We start from the raw sequence: 17,673 nt of genomic DNA on the forward strand, positions 1-17,673 counted from the left end.
TCAAAATAATTCATACTTTAACTTACGTTATGTTCTAGATGGAAATCCTCACACCTCTCCATGCTCAATTTGTTTTAGCTGTTCATTCAGCTAACAAATTCAAATTTCCACAACAGAACAAATACCCATTTGAAATGAGCAAAGAGAGGTCTGCTCTTTCCATCAGCTTATCTTTGGTTATCACTAGTGCTTCTATCAAGATTTCTCTCCTTATCTCCGTTTCCATATTCCGCTCTTGCCATTACCAACCACGCTCACTTTGTTGTCAGTATCCACAGTTTTCTTATCTCTTTGCTCATTTTTTTCTTCCATCTTTTGAACTCTGTCCTCCACTTTCTTCATTTGGTAAACATCCTCAGTTTCTCCATCAGATTTTTCTGTTTTGTATTCCATATTTTTCAAACACTTTTCAATTCTCTCTGTCACAACTAATAGATTTTGAATTTCAAACATAATCATTTGCAATGTTACAGTTTCTTTTTCCAGCTGGGCCATTCTTTCAATTTTGCAGATACTGCCACTATAGGGTTCAAGGCTATTTTAATACACTTCAAACAGGTTCATTTATTATCTTTCAAGTCAAAATGTTGTCTTCTCTCCAATAGCTAGTGATAAAATTTCAAAAAGGCACCTGTATAAACAACTTGTGCACTTCCTACTATCACTGTCAGTAAACAAGCTGAAATAATCTTGAATCTCAAGTGATCAAAGAGAAAGAAGGAAAAACAATGTATCCAGCCTCCAGCCTCTAAGTGGCAGTGTAACTGCTTTTCCTCCTGTTGTTACAACCCTCTTTATAATCTTTCTTATTTTCTTCTTTATATTCCAAGCTTAAGAAAGAAAGAAAAACCTTAAATGGAGATCAAAAACAATCCAATCAACCAAATCAAGCATTATAAAAAAAGAAGGATAATTTTAATCCATAGGTATAAGCAAAAGTAAAAAAAGAAGAAGAAAAATTAATCCATTCAGTTTAAAAAATAGGGAGCCCCTGCAAAAGTTCCATCCATGAAAAAAAAAGAAAGAAATTAGAAACTGGATAACACACTAAGTTCAATACATATCAATCTCGCTGCCTACAGTCTTTTGTCTTCAATCTTAACTTAACTTAAAAAAATTTCTTGGTTAGTCTCTTCCTCTAACAATAAAATTTCCTCACAAATTAGACACACTTTCTTTTTCCACTTTCTTCCCGTTCCGGAACTGTCTCAAGTTCAGCAGCTTCATTAGCTGCGTTTCTGTCACCGGAAAAAAAGGCTATTCCTGGATCTTTCAGGGACTTTGCGGTGTCCCTGAGATCAACAGGAGATGTCCTTCTCAATCACCATCTCTGCGGGACGGTTTAAGTACGAATGGACCATCCAGCAGCAGGAATTCGACTGCGATTCGGAACACCAAGATCTCATGTTGTGCCATCGCGACGTCAGCTCTCTTCTCCACAGTGTATTACTCCTTATAGACCCTCTCAAGAAACACTATTTCTTCTATCTTAAATAGTTCTAGGACTCAGATTCATGGGTCTACTTTTAATTTAAACCAATTTTATCAAATAAGTAGAGGTACTATAAACTAAAGATTAGCATTTGTTTTCAGCCTATGTATTGTGCAATTCATTTATTATTTGTATTTCACTGATCAATTAATCCACGTCCAACTTTTCATTCATGTATCTTCTTTTTGTTTACAGAATGGATGTTTGTGGGCTTGGTGATCCTGGGGTTTTTCCTTTTCTTTCTCCTAGTCGGCATTTGCTGGTGCCAATGCTGCCCTCATAACTGCTGCTGTTACATTCGTTGCCCTTTCTGTCCAGAGACCTGCTGCTGTCCACGAGCATGTGAGTAACTGTATACAATGCAGATCAAAGTGTAAACAAATATTTCATCAAGATACATTGTCTATCTGTCTATATAAAGTACAGGGCGGGGCATAACCTTTTCCTAGGGGGTCACAGCAAGATCGACAGCAGTTTACAACTTCCGCGACACCTCATTTTAAAGCCCATAAAAAACTGAATTGAATGAGCTATTAAATGTTAAATTTGCTTTAAGAATGGCTGGAAAATTCGATTCGGAAGAACAAAGGATCATTGACAGAATAAAATGCATTGCCTTTCGAGAGGCTCGCGATGCTGGAGCGACGTTTATCAATCGAAAATGGATTGCAAACAAATTGAAACGTCATCCGGATTGGGTTACTGATAATTGGAACAAAACAGCCCAAGAATGTTTCACAAAATTTGGAGAAGGGCGTCCTCTGCAACTGTCCCAAGAAAGCAAAGCCATCATTGCAACTGGCAGTCGCAAACAACGAAAAGGAAACCGAAAAGTGGCCCAAGAAATCCTTCAAATTCGTGGAAAACGAGTTGATCAAAGGACAATCGGCCGATATCGAGAACGAGAAGGTTTGAAGCCATTCCACGTCATTTGCAAACCATTGAAAACTCAAACACACGTTCAAGATCGGCTTTGGTTGTGCGATTGGTTGTCTGAATGGACCGAGGAAGATTTTCTTCATTTGGCGCCATCTGACGAATTCTTCGTTTATGCCATTCGAAAACCGAATTTCCAGAACGATCGAATTTGGGCTAAAGACGTCGACGACATCGCCAAACATGAACGATATCGACAAATCGTTCGCAATCCGACTTGCATCGGGATTTTCGTCATTTTCACAGCCAAGAAACTGCATTGGGTTTTGAAGGATAAAGGGGAATCCTGGGATGGCAGTTATTTCCGTGAGAAAATTTTATTGGAGAATGTCATTCCATTTCTCAGTGATCCAGACAATGTCTTGGTGGTTGGTGAGGCTGTCTTTCTTCATGACAAAGTTCCTTGCATGCGTGCAAATGCGACTCAGCAATTGTTAAAGGAAAACAATGTCGAATTTTGGGGCAATGACGTCTGGCCGGGAAATTCGCCAGATCTCAATCCGGCAGAGAACATTGGGGCCATAATTAAGGATGAAGTGGAAGCTCTGATGATTCAGGAGCAAGGTCAAAATCGATATTCGGTTGAAACTTTGAGAATGAATTTGGAAACTGTGTTGAAAAATCTGGAAAATCGAACGGAACTGTTTGAAGATTTGTTGTGTTCTTATCCACCTCGTTTGAATGCTGTTCGAAGGGCTAATGGTGGTCATACTGACTATTAAATCGTGTCAATAAACTCAGTTTTTGATGGGCTTTCGAATGGTGTATGAATTATTTGTGTTGTTATTACAAGTGTTGCTGTGACCCCCTAGGAAAAGGTTATGCCCCGCCCTGTATGTTTCTTTATATAAAGAAAAATTATGTGCTAAGAACTGTGGCACAGTGGTTAGAATACAGTACTGCAGGCTACTTCTGCTGACTGCTCTCACTGGCTCAAGGTTGACTCAGCCTTCCATCTTTCCGAGGTTGATAAAACCCAGATTGTTGTGACAATATGCTGATTCTGTAAACTGCTTAGAGAGGGCTGTAAAGCACTGTGAAGTGGTATATAAGTGCTATTGCTATTCATTGGATTGAAAACTATAGTTAGGGTACATACAGTATAAAAATCAATATAAAAAGTTAAAACTTAAATTATCTGGTCATGAAGAGGACTAAATTTCATATAAATGTTATTCATGGGATAGCAACAAAATATTCCCAGGCTAGGTGAAACCATGTTTAACCAGATACATGTAACTACTGGAGGTTGAATAAAATTGAACTACTTTGTTCTATGACATTTTAGAACACTGTTCCTCAACTTCAGTTACTTTAAGGTGAAAGCCTACGCATCTTAAAGTTGCTGAGATTGGAAACATTGCTTTAGAACAGGAGTCCCAACCTTTCAATTTTTCCATGGACTGGGGGAGGGGGGGATGGTTTTGCATATAAACTAGATTCTGCACATGGGCAGATGAAGCTTCATTTGCTTGCTTACCACTTGCATGGCCTGGTTCCTGATGGGCCATGGAACCGCTACTGGCCTGTGGCCCAGGGGTTGGGGAGCCCTGCTTTAGAACATTTTTAAAACATGTCTGTTAGTATAACTTCCTTTGACCTTTTGTATAAACAAGTTACTGTTTATAAATACAATAAACCTTAACCTTAAACTTATTTAACTTGTTGTATAGCTGACTATCAAAGTTTACAATTTATTTGTACTGCTAGTGTAGGATAATGTACCTAATAGTGAAGGTTTTTTGCTAGCACACCTAGATTTTGTCAGTCTTCTTATCTGCAATTCTACAAGCTTTCTCAAGAGCTCATCTTAAACTGTTGAGATCTTTGGAAATAATATGGAGATTGGCACAGACAATTTGCAGGTTTCTCCAGTTTCAATTAGCAGGTATATTAACAACTAGCAAAAAGCCACTATTGGGTGTGAGTTTGCAATGTTAACTTTTTAAAGTGTTATTTTTTTAAAGCAGCTGTTTCATTTTTGATGATTTGAAAGTTTTTCATAACATTTCAGCAGCTTCAATCAACAGTGGTAGCTAAATGACATTTAAATTCAGAGTTGGCCTCCTCAGGGTGCCGTCGTCCAGACAGTGCCGGCTAGCGACCCCCAGAGGGAGAGCCTTCTCTGTGGGAGCGCCTTCCCTCTGGAATGAGCTGCTCCTGGAACTTCACATAATCCCCGACTTCTGGTCCTTCCGATGCGCCCTAAAAAGTTGGCTTTTCCAGCAAGCTGGCCTGGCTGAATAGAATAAAATACAGGATTAATTTGGTTGTTAATTTTAATTTAACTTTTAAATTTTTATTGTACATATCAATTGGGTTTTTTTTGAATACTTTAAGTCCTTGGGAAAAGGGCAGCATGTAAATCCAATATACCTCAAACCTTAAATTCATCCACAAATTCAGTTAGTTAAAAAGAACTGGATTATTGTACTGGAGAAGATAGGTATGCATTCAAAATTACTGCATGTATAAAATGGTACTCATCTTTCTGAATCAAAATGACTATATGTTGAGAAAGAACAATCATACAATTTCATTGGGCACATTTTTGTTTGTATTAATCCTACTTTGTTACCATATCTGTTCAACAAGTGGTCCTTTTATATTAACTGTCGATGGTAGTAAAGGTAAATTGCTATGAGATTAAGGGAGAATCGCTGAGTTGGAAATATCAAATGAGGTCACTGAGTTCAATCCCCTCATCAGCAAGAGAGTGATTGGTTATATTATTTCAAATACCATTTATCGCATTTTTTTGGAGTATAAGATACACTTCCCTCCCAAAAGTGTGGGTGGAAATGTCTCTGCGTCTTATACAGCAAATATTGTGATGGGGGGTTGGTGCACCGCTGATTAGCTGTTCTAGAATGGGCCGTAGTGGTGGTGTTGAGTGGGGCCATGGTGGCGACGAACGGGCCACGGCAGTGAATGGGCCACAGTGGGAGAGGAAAACTGGCTGCGACAAATGGCTGCAGCAGCAGCAAAGGGGCAGTGGAGGAGTGGTAGCGAACAGGGAATGGCAAACGGGGGTTGGCGGCAAACGGGCCGTGGTGAACGGGCTGTAGCGAATGGGCCAGATGAATACCAGATGGATGCTAGGAGGCAGAGGCAGATTTTTTTTCTTGTTTTCCTCCCCAAAAGCTAAGTGCTTTTTATAGACCAGAGCGTCTTAGAGTCTGAAAAATATGGTATATCCTGGACTTGTCTATTCAGTTGTTCAAATTTCATTGTAAGATACTGCTCAATTTTGTACAAATAATCAGTTCAAAAATCAAATTTTCTTGTGGTATTAATAAGTAAATTATGTTCTGGAATATCTTCTAATGAGATTGCTTCTTCAAAACGACTTTACTAAATTTACATTATAATGTTTATTCCTACATATCCTATCTCCTCCAGGTTTCCAAGATTGAGGAAAGCTAGTCTGACAAATCTTCTGAGTTGTGCTCAGCTAATGATTTTAGGTTTTCTATTTCCATTTCCAATGTAGCCTACACACCTGAGATTTCCTCATGGCCTCCAATTCAAATCAGGATCAGATCCAATCCTCCTTCATTTTTCACATTAGCCAATATCGACTGGGTCATCTGCTAGCTAAACAAGGAAAGGACAGCTGCTGCTTGATATATTTTAAGTATTGTTTGTTACTCTTTTTTCAGTGTATGAAGCAGGAAAAGCTGCAAAAGCTGGATATCCTCCAGCAGTCACATCAATCCCAGGTCCATACTGTATCCCTACTGTTTTGGGTAGTGGCGTCCCATCTCATGCTGTCCTTGTGGAGAAGTCACATCTACCTCCGTTGGCACCAAGTGAATCTGGTGCAGGAACACAAAGTGGTAATCTCTCTCTATCTCTCCCTCCCTCTCTCCCTCCCTCAAATGAAGAGCTATGTTTTATGACTGTCTAAATATGAATTTAGGAGTAGTTGTGGCAGATATCTAGTTGGGAATGTTTCTGTTTCCAAAAGAATAGGAAAACCATGAAGAAAATTTGAATTCTGAAGTCAGTGAAGATTACATTCCATTGATGCTGGGATTCCCAGCAAGCTCTCTCTGTCAGATGTTACTGAATGAGCAGATGAAATTCGGAGAAAGCTAGGGTAAAGAGAGACAGATCGAAGCTGACTCAAGCAGGGCTTTAAAGATGACAAGCAGCACTTTGAAGTGGACTTGGGAACCTCCTCATCATCAGTAGATAGTGAAAGTTTATTATTTAATAAAACATATTCCTAAATATTTAAAAACTCGTAGGATAGTTATACATCATAGCACAATGACCTCCTAATGGAATATTAAATATTTGTGTCCTAGAAAGAATACATTTACTAATCACTTACTTCTCTATGCAGTGCACAAGGGTTACCGAATACAAACTGACAAAGACAGAGATTCTATGAAGGTGCTGTACTATGTTGAGAAAGAATTGGCTCAGTTTGACCCAGCCAGAAGGATGCGAGAGAGATGTGAGAAACAATTTTATCAACTATTTCAAACTAATGCTGTCCTTTCTTCAATTCAAAATATTATGGGATTTTAACATAGACTTCCCACTGCCATGCTCACCACCATATTCTATCCTTAGGTAATGCTGGTTCCAGGTGTTGTTAGAACTGCCCCCTCCAAAAAAGTGGGCTACTTTTCAAAAATCCTTAGGAAAAATTTTCTGGATGTTTGAAAAATCTGTTAGTTGTGTAAATTAAGTTACATAAACATGTTACTTAATTTACATATATTGCAGTTGGAAGGAGGTTGAAACTTTCACGTGACTTTTTCAATAAGTACAAAAAAATTCAATTAAATGAGCCCCTGCATGCAATTGTAATGCTGTATAAAATAAGTCCTTTTACTAAAATAAGAATCAAGGATTAGAACTGCCTATTTCCTCTGTTGCTTAGCTAATCATATATGGCTTCCTTTTTAAAAGTAGTTTAAATATTGTTTATGTCATAAACTAGTAATATATAATACAATCCACTCTTAACCAATTTTTTTTTATAAACCAGATTTTAAAAAGATTTAACAAGTACTTTAGGAAGAAGATAAATTAGCTATATTACCATTTCCATGCAATAAGTTCCACTGTGAATAACTGAGTCATTCATTGAAGTGTTTTTTTCCTAAATAATATTGTAGCAGGTGCATGCCCACAAATTGCTACTCACGGATACTTTATTTCATATCTATCTGTACATAGCAATCATTTCAAATGAAACAAAATAGTAACCCAAGACATTGACTCGTTTAGCCCTCTCAGATTTGATGAATACAGGGAGTTTTATGTAAAAAATAATAATTGCTGCTGTCTATTTTTAGCATACACATTCAATAGACTCACTTTAGAAGAGCCAGTACGTTCTAGCAGTCTCAGACATGCAGGCTGCCTCAATCAATTGACAGGCAGACTGAAGGAATGACTTTAAACACAGTTCTGAGAAAAAACTAGCAAATTACATGGTGTTCTACAACACTCATCACTGAACATGCTGCCATTTCCACCCACTGAGAATACTATAAAAAGGTTCCCTCCAGATTGGAATGCCTCGGATCCAAATGTCATTACATGCAGTGGGATAAGCAATGGGGGTGATGGGTGGAAAACATCAAGTCATTGTGAAAAGCTGCATTTACCATTCCAGAAAAAGTATTACTGAGATACCATATTTCTGACACCGTAAAAATAATGCATATCAAAATGTTCACATTATAATATAAATGTCACATTGGTTTGATATGCTGTTCTATAAGCAGACTTCACTATAAAGGCACCATTTTTTAAGATGTAGTTTCTATGGAATTTTTTTTCTGAACTCCCCCTCCCTCTCTATTTAGCTCTGATCTGCAGTCATTTTTGCAATATTTTAAAACTGGACCAATCTTTAAATTAGACTTAAAAGACATTTAGTTCTTTAAAAAATGTATAGCTTGCCCACTGTTCAAAGAAACTTTTCAAGGAAACTTATAACAGCCATAAAATCTAAATAAAGGAAGAAATCTAAGTTAAGTAGGCAATGCAATAATCACTTCTGCATTCTATATTAGCAACATTTTTCCTGCCATCTTCAAGAACAGACCCAGAGTAACAGACCCATATCATTGCAATAATTCAAATATGCATATGTTACCAGGACATGGATTATCCATGATCAGAAGGGTTGCAGCTGCCAGCATTCAAGTGACAGAAGAAAATCTAATATCCCAACTCTGTATTCCACCTCCTTCATAGGGAATAAATAGTAATCTCACCCAGAACCGAAGATTTTTCCAGTTCTTAGACAATCAATCCACAGTGTTTCCATCTTGTTGGATTCAGCTTCTGGTTATTTATCCAATTCCAAGAAAAAGTAATCTATAAAAAAACTGTACCAGTTAGAGCTATAGATATCATCAGTATACAAGTGATACTCAACTCCAAATCTACTGATGATAACACCAATGAATTAATATAGATAAACAAGAGTGATAAAATGGATTTGGAGTCAGGAACTCTGTAATCCCTTAATTGTTTCTGGAGTAGGCACCAAGCCATTGAAAAATAATGCCTTCAACTTCAGAGGTAGATGGCAAAATACTTAGATTAAATCCAGGAGAGAATAGAAAGTTGCAGTTATCCTGTATTTCCCATTGAATCTGTCATCTAGCAAAGAAACAAAAGTAACTTCAGTGCCAAACAAGGCCTGAAAGCAAACTGGAACAGGTCTAGTGTATCAATATTATTCAATAACTCATAAAGAAATTGTTTATCATCCTATCAAGCATTTAGCCCAAGCAATAATACTTGTAATAGGACAGTAGTTCTCAAGTATCTCCCAAGTCTAAGGTGTGGTCTTTAGAAAGGATTAGATCACCACTTCTTTTACAGCAGAGAAGATACTCTAATGCATTTACCTCTCCCTGGATCAATATCATCAGTTCCAGTCTGCTAGATGTAATAAGCAAAATGGACAAGAATCAAATTTGCAGGTGATAGGTTAACATATCGCTACCCTAAATTCTCGAAACTGAAACTTGTCCCCTAAAACATGAACTGTTGGTGATGTATATATCACTCCAGATTCAGCTATAATAGTTGCAAACTACTTCCTTAGCAAATTTACCACAGTGAACAAGCTAACATTTCAGGAGCTGTCATTACTGGGTCATTGTTGAAGAATCTTTTCACTACCCAAAATAGTTCTGCCAAACAGCAATGTTACAAGTCCAAATTAATGTTTCTTGCTTCTTCACTGTCACCTCTATGGCCACTTCAGCCAATTTAGCCAGAGAGGTTGTTGGAGAACGTAATGATTAATATGCCAGCAATACTACTGTCTTTTCCAGTGCCAAATACATGGAAACAGTTAATATTTCCTTATAAAAATGATGAAATTTTATGAAAACATCATAAACTCTGTCCTTGGCCCTCCAAACCAGGTTGCCCTGAAATTATTACTTAAATTAGCAAAGAGGATGAGAATAATTCTATCAATGTCTCCATCCAATTTTTGATAATGTATGTCAATCAGTCCTTTCATCTGCACTGAAATAATGGGTAGAACGTTAGTAACAAGTGACCTGGTTTCTTAAAACAGCACCAGAATGACAGAAGATGGCCTGGAACTTTTGATTTGGGACAGCTTTCAAACATTTAGCCTGTAGTTTTTCTTTAGTTGACTAATTGTGCTCCCAGTGATACATCTTCCATTGTCTGAAAACTCATTCTTCTATACACTCATCCTGCATCATACATAATATCCATAGATATTGTATATACTTAGCAATAATCAACAGTATGCCAACAAGTATAACAAAGCATACACATATAACACAAGCAGCAGGCCTTGACCTTTAAATTGCTCAGTTTCTCTAGGGATTCCTAATGATGCTATCTTATTTTATTCTTTTGGGAACAAGCACACTGGCAACATTCTCATTGCCCCAAAGAAATGAATCCTTCTCACTCAGGCCTCAGTCAGATGGAGAAATGCTAAGTCAATTATCTCAGGCCTTTCCAGCATCACCAGTGCCAAGGACTAAATGGAAGAACATTCTTCCTAGCGGAAGAGTACAGAAAATCAGCCAGCAAGCTACAAACCAAAAGCCAGCAAGTATTCTGTTCTTTGCAAGACGAGGTTTTATGCTGCAGAATGCTGGTAAATTTCCCAAACGAGAGATTGTTGATGATAATTTTACGTTTTCCTTGGTCAGACAGAACCCATTAAGTAGTACTGTGGAATCCATGTTACATACTGTATGTATATTTATAACAGAAAGGAAGACCAAATAGATGGAAGGCAAAGTAGTCAATCTCCACTTGAATGTGGTGAGACAAAGAGAGTTGAGCATTCAGCAGAGAACCTCCTGGCATATAGCTTTGGAGCAGCTTATGAAAGGATAAGCTTGTTGTTAAGCAAATAGATAAATAAACGTTTTGTGCCATGCCTCATTATTTGGAATAGTTCCTGATTTGCAAAGGTTTCCCAAGTCAAACACTGTTTCACCCCAGTTAATCTCCCTTATTCTTTTTAGAGTTATAGGGTAAAGTTTATGAGCACGGTACTAATGCAAGTTTTTTGTTCTATTTATATCATAATTACTGATATTGATAAACATAATAGCTGAACATATGTTTATATGTATAATACAATTTGAAAATTTTGACTTTTCCCCATACATGGCAGCTAGGTTTTTTTGACAGAATCAGTGATGAGAATTAAAATAAGTAAGGTTGAGAACTATTGCTCGTAATTTCTTCTACATCATAAGTAAACAATGAAATTGTTTATGCAAATAATGTTCAGGGTGGTATAAGCATCTTAAGAAATTGTACCTTTTCTAACACTTTCCCAGTAACTACAATCTTTCATTCCAGACAGTAACACCATCTCAGAGCTCAGTTCTTTACATGACGGGGGTGCCAACTTCCGCCAGTCTTACCGTCAGGTGTGCAGGAAAGCACTTCCTCCTTCAGGAGACATGGGTGGTGATGCTGAGTACTGGACAGGGGTTGTTAGTGGAAGTGGTGCATCCAGACCACAAACACGTTCTGATTACAGGGAACATGGAGGAAGCTTCAGAATGAGGTAGGTTCAGTGCTAAAAAGTGTAAACAGAAGGCTATTGCCTTTCAGTATTTTTACTTTCCTGATTTATATGGATTAATAGCAAGTATGAACATAAGGCATTTTAAAGATCTGATACACTGCACTGGATATGATAAAGCAAGGAAAGCCAGTTCGATGTAGTGGTTAAAACGCTAGATTAGAAACTGGGAGGTTGTGATTGTTGGCCCTCCCTCAGACATGAAAGCTAGTTGGGTGACTTCATGCCAATCACTCTCTCAACAACCTCACACTGCTGTTGTTATGAGGAATGAACATTATGCATATTATCTTGAGTTGTACAAAATAAAGATGAGTTGTATATTTAATCATAATCAAGCTAAGTTACAAAGTAGTTTGCACAGTTGAAGCACAATAAAAGGGCATTGTCTTATCTGGAAAATGTATTGTGTAATAATAAGACCTCCCCGAAAATAAGGCCAAGCACTTATTTGGGGGGGGTGTCAAAAGAAAATAAGACCCTGTCTTATTTTCAGGGAAACACGGAAGTAGATAACTTTATCACTTTCTTTGTGCTCAGAAATAGAGCGATATTTGAAGTGATTGACACAAAATAAAGAACAATCCACTCTTTATTTCTTTTTTCTTCTCCCAAAATATTATACTGCTGTCTCGTTTAGCTGGCAACCAACTACTGTGTCAGATCTTAGTCATATGTACTATTCCCAAATCAGGATTTCCCCAACACATGCCTGGCTTAGTAATAGTCGTCAACTTAGAGGACAGATGAAGTATAAGAAATGACATATTTGGAATATTCTCTTAGTTGATTATTTGCCTGGCAAAGGGCCCAAATTCAATAGCTGCAAATCCAATTGAAAGGGCATGTGGTAAAACACCTCTACTGGAGACTTTGGAGAATAACTTTTTCAGGTAGCCTGATGTAGAAAACTACATAGATAAAAAGTTATGACTTTGTTTAGGTATATACTTTTCCCTGCTCTAGAAATAGGGCGATCAGTGTTAAAAAAGAATTTTCCACTGATCACTTGGGTGCTGCCAGTACAAGTATAATACTGCTGTAATATTTCAAATGTTCATTGGGAATTACTTACATTGACTGAACAGACAAGTAGGTTACATAATTAATCTAAAAAAATTAAACCAAAATTCAAAGCATCTCTTTTATCTCTTACCCAGCCAGCAGAGATCAAAGTCAGAAATGCTTTCAAGAAAGAGTTTTTCTTTTGGAGTGCCAGCTGTCTCCATGGATGAATTAGCAGCCTTTGCTGAATCTTACAGTCAACAGGCTCATCGGACTGAGGCGACTCAAGAGCCACGACACTTTGAGAGAACAGGATCAAGGGTGGGGCCAATACAACATCTGGAGAATTCAGATGATTTTTATAGTAAACGCAGGGGAGGAAATCGTGAACCCATAACAGACCCAGAACGGGGTTGGAGATACAGTCCACCTAGGAGACGTATGCATGAAGAGAAACACCTGCCTCGGCTAGTGTGTCGGACACCTGGAGGAAGTCAGAAATATGATCACTCCTACCTCACTAGTGCCCTCGAAAGGAAATCACGAAGCTATGATGAGAATGGTGAACATAGTGACACACCTTCAAAGCTCAGCTCACAATCCAGTCAAAGAGGAGGATCTTACTATGCTTGGTCACCACAATCAACTTATAAGGCAGAACAGCAGCAGCAACAACCTCCACAACAAGAGGAAGGAGAAGATATTCTGCCACCTTACAGTGAGAGGGAATTGAGCCGGGGTTCTTCATACAAAAACAGAGAACAACCTAACTTCAATTCATCAGAGAAGAAGAGGAAAAAAGAGCCCCCCAAAACAGTGAGGTTATGCTTGATACCCTTGCTCTAGGGATAAATGGGCAGAATGTTTATTGCACTTTGATAGAATGATTCAGAGATGTTGTGTATTCTGGATTTAATGTTAAAGTTGCAGTTGGCAAACAACAACAACCCCTCACTACTTTTTCTTTACCTCAGGGAATCTTGCTTTTACAATTCAAAAATGCCCATTTAAAAATGTGGCCAGATGAAAAGGATAGTGCAAACTTCAGTATGATAGATTAAGAGAAATATGAGTGAAGCAAAATATGAATTCAGCAAGTGTGTGTCATGGGCAGAAGGGTACGCCATGAATTCAGTAGAAATTGTCTTAATGTCATCTTAATTTCATCAATAAAAAGATCATTGTTTATTAATTTACACCTCTAAGTTAAAGAATTTAATATTATGCCACACTTGAAAGACATATTGCCTTATTTCTGAATGGTTGAAAGAGTTGTTATACAGTGAATTCACAATATGAACTTATCCATTGAACATTGTAGCTTTGGTGGTACGAGAATGATAGCAAAAAGAAAAGGATTCTGTATTAAAGTCTGCTCAGATGGTTCTTCTGCTTGTGATACTTCATTGGTTTCCATTGACAGCCTTGTGGTGAACCAGATTTGTGAAGAGTAAATCAAGTGTATTCCTTAAAAATCTGAGTATACAGATAATCCTTTTTAGTGACTGCCTTGGTCAGTGACCATTCACAGTTACAACTATGATGAAAAGTAATTTTGTGATCAATATCCACATTTATGAATTTCACAGCATCTGTTTTTCAGTCACATGTTTGCCATTATAGTATTACATATTGTTCTATGCCTAATCACTTTTTTCCTCCCTCCCCCACTCACAAAGCACAATAATTGTCCATAACCAAAATTTTCACCACAGCACAGTGCATTGCTAAAAATGCTAACCACAAGTTAACAGGCTCAGCTCTGTGATCTTCATTACTTGATAGAACCATGCAACTCACAGCTGCTGCCTGAAACTGACAAGATCCAAATCAGTTTAACACTAAAGGCTTTTGTTTGTCTCTTGGGCAGCTATTGGCTGGCAGCTGGGAATATGCTAAGCAAAAAGCTGGGTCTACTGCATTCCTTTTGATGTAGTGCATTGTGTGTCTGTTACTCTCTTGTATTCCCTTCCGCTTTATTGAATGTAAATGCAAATATCGTTTTTGTTCTTGCTAATTATCCTAGTGGTGGGGAGAACATTCTGAAAGATAAGGGAGTAGGGAAAAGGGGCTATATAAGCATTTGTATCCTTCAAGCTCTGTGAAGCATAAAAAAAATCTGAAGCAATAAGATAAAGACAGTTGCATTCACATGATTTTTCACTTCCTGCTTGAGTTACCAGTTCTAATTGTGATCCCTGAATGAGGACTACCTATATTAAATATAAACTTCAGGTTGTGCTTATGAGAAAACAGTTTAATGGAATGACGACAAACTGTTCAAACAAGTTTTTAAGGTTCCTATGAATGAATAAATAATTGATTCATAGCCACCTTTCTTTTCATGATCATTATATATAATAAACATTAAACAAATCAATGAAAAATCCATATTGATTACAATTAGCACATGACAAGCCTCCAGATAAATTATACCTTATAGGATAGTCCCTTGGCGTGAAATGGCCACTTCATTCTGTTACTTATTTTGTCTCTTGTCTCTTCCTAGACTAACTCGGAAATGGATAAATATATTTTTTTCCAAGCCATTGGGAAAAAACTTTTTTTAAAGGAAGGCTGAATGTTTGATTTCATTGAATTGTGTGTTCCATGTGAAAAGAAGCACAGCAATTTTTTGCCTGTTTCACATGGAGTAAAAGAAAAAAGGAGGAAAGGGAATATGCCTTAACATATAAAAATAGTTGAAGAGCCTTCCTTTTATTTTGTTTCTTTATTTATATCATATAAAGGTCCCTTGCTCTTAAAGTGAAGCCTTTCTTGTTTTTGTGTGAAAGAATAATCACTTGACCACACAATGTTTTAGGCTACTGACTATTGTATTGCTAGGGGATCATTATTTCAAAGGAGAAGAGGAAAACATAGAGCCCCTTTGATGGAGTGTGTACTTGGGAGATTTTTAACTCCAAAAAAGGGGAATACAACATGAAACCCTTCTATATTTTTCATTATTTTCAATTGAAGGGCTGTGCAGGTGTATATTAGGTATATAATATGGCAGAAATGTTTGACCCATTTCATTTTATGTTTTTTGGGGAGGAGGAAGTAAAACATTGGTATGTTATACCCCATCTTTCTTGATTGCTTTTATATTTTATATTTTTGCTTCTCTTTTCTTGTTTTCTCAGAACGAATTCCCAACAAGGATGTCCCTTGTGGTTTGATGTTGATAGAGAAGAGTTTTCTTAATGGACTGGGAATACAGAAGCAAAGTCATGACGTCTTAAAGAAATAAATGCTTTCATAGGGTACATTCAGAGATTTGTATGTTTCATCTTGTGAACTGAGAACTTATATCATAGTCAGTGTTATCCAGCTGATCTCATGCAATTGATGGTCTAACCCCTTGGAAGGGAACAGCTTACTTGACTAGGAAATGAAACACAAAGTTTTCTTTTGGCAAATTTATTCTCGTATGTCTTTCTGAAAAGGTGCTGCCTTTACATTCTATCTTTAGGCCTCGGAACAGTTGCAGTTTTAAAGAAGCAATTTCAACGTATAGTAGAATTTTTGTTTTCTGATATAGCAGACTTTCCACATGCACTGGATCTTATGTTTCACAGGAAACATTGCCGCAGATTCAGCGAGTTTGTCCCATTTCTCTGCTGAATCACATACAGACAGAAATAGAGACTTCATATAAATAAGTAGTGATTGTTGTAATTTAAGAAATACTTTTCAAGAACATCTGGAAAAGGAAATATTCATCCTTTTGGAAATGTCTTGAAACAGAGACATGGAGCATTGGACTATGAAGGACAAAACAACAATGTATGACATGTGAAGTTCATTTATTATTGTTTTTTTAATGTCCTGTTCATTCAGTAATGGGAGATGCCAGTGAGATTAATGTTTTATTTTGAAAGTGAAACTCAATATATTTTGCTGTAATGAAAATGTTCCATGTTATTTTGCTATTGTCTGATATGATGTATCAGCATTGCCTTACAGATAAAGTATAGCCATAAAAGGCTTCAGCTGGGGTTACTGAATGGTCCTATCATAAGATGAGCTCAAGTAAAGGTTCTGTTGACAATACTCTTTGGACAATTATTATTGTTTTAGAAAACCAATTGGGAGGAGACACTACAACTAGAAAGAATAAAATGAGAGGCAAAGAAAATGCATACACACACATACAGGAATACATACATACACAGAGAAAGTCAAAACAAAGAATATATCTATGTAAATCTCTTTCTCCCTCTACATTTTTATACTTATACACAGATCAGTATTACTTTGTGATTATTATTTCTGGTTGAGACTATTCTAAAAGCAATAGAAAAAAAATCCTAAAAATAAAAAAAATTGGATAAACATCACCATTAAGAACTACTTCATGTTTTTTTAAAATTTTTTGTAAAGCATGAATAGTCTTACAATTGGGTGGCAGAATTAGCAGCTTAAAGAGCTCTTGAGTTTGTTATTTTTTGTATTATGTTGAAGGCAAAAAGATTTCCCATGCATTTTTTTTATAATAAAAGGGTTTAAAATGTCTAAACAAAAAGAAAATGTCTAAAATCTTGAAAGATTCCATGTGAAAACCCAGACAATCTGAGACACTTTCCAATCTTATAAAACTTTGATTATTATTTTTTATCAAACTAGCTTTATTTGGTAATATCGCAGAAGCCATGCTGTCACTTTTCCTTCTGTTAACAAATAACACAAGGATCCCTTTTAACAAATAATCGAAATGATTCCTGCTTAGTTGATATCCTAACATAGATCATCTTATTTTATGTGACAACACTAGCAAAACAGTTTGATTTCTTTTTCTGAAATGTCAGGTTTTTTTCTTGATAGACAACTCGTTGCTACGTGTTATCAATATCAGAAAATATTTCAGACTTGGCAGAAACCAGTACATTGTTTCCTAGCTGTACAAATCATTGGAAACTTTCTGTTAACATCTTTGCATAAAAAATTACATTATATGTACAGATCAGTGGTGGTTTTCTACCAGTTCGGCCAAACCGGTAGTGGCCTGGGTCGCTGCCAGTTTCAACAAGAGAACTGGTCCAGGGGCATGATAGGCCTGGGTCACTGCCAGTTACAGCAACCCAGGACTGTCATGACCCCGGACCAGTTCTCTTGCTGTCACCGCCATCTTGTTTTTGGTTCTGTGCATTCACAGAAC

The 17,673-nt window shown here is 37.0% G+C and overlaps 1 protein-coding gene across 2 annotated transcripts in view; it reads left to right on the plus strand.

The window, feature by feature from the left end:
• Positions 1-17,465, plus strand: part of ILDR2 (immunoglobulin like domain containing receptor 2) — a 55,660-nt gene extending 38,195 nt beyond the window's left edge. For both annotated transcript variants that reach the window (XM_032220126.1, XM_032220127.1), the window contains 6 exons: positions 1,688-1,834; positions 6,091-6,267; positions 6,780-6,893; positions 11,279-11,489; positions 12,668-13,328; positions 15,659-17,465. In XM_032220126.1, the coding sequence (XP_032076017.1) occupies positions 1,688-1,834; positions 6,091-6,267; positions 6,780-6,893; positions 11,279-11,489; positions 12,668-13,328; positions 15,659-15,694 (1,346 nt within the window). In that variant the 3' untranslated portion in view covers positions 15,695-17,465. The remainder of the gene's footprint in view (positions 1-1,687; positions 1,835-6,090; positions 6,268-6,779; positions 6,894-11,278; positions 11,490-12,667; positions 13,329-15,658) is intronic.
• The last annotated feature ends 208 nt before the right edge of the window (positions 17,466-17,673 follow it).

This window comes from Thamnophis elegans, chromosome 6 (genome assembly GCF_009769535.1).
Source record: "Thamnophis elegans isolate rThaEle1 chromosome 6, rThaEle1.pri, whole genome shotgun sequence".
In the NCBI taxonomy this organism is placed as follows: domain Eukaryota; kingdom Metazoa; phylum Chordata; class Lepidosauria; order Squamata; family Colubridae; genus Thamnophis; species Thamnophis elegans.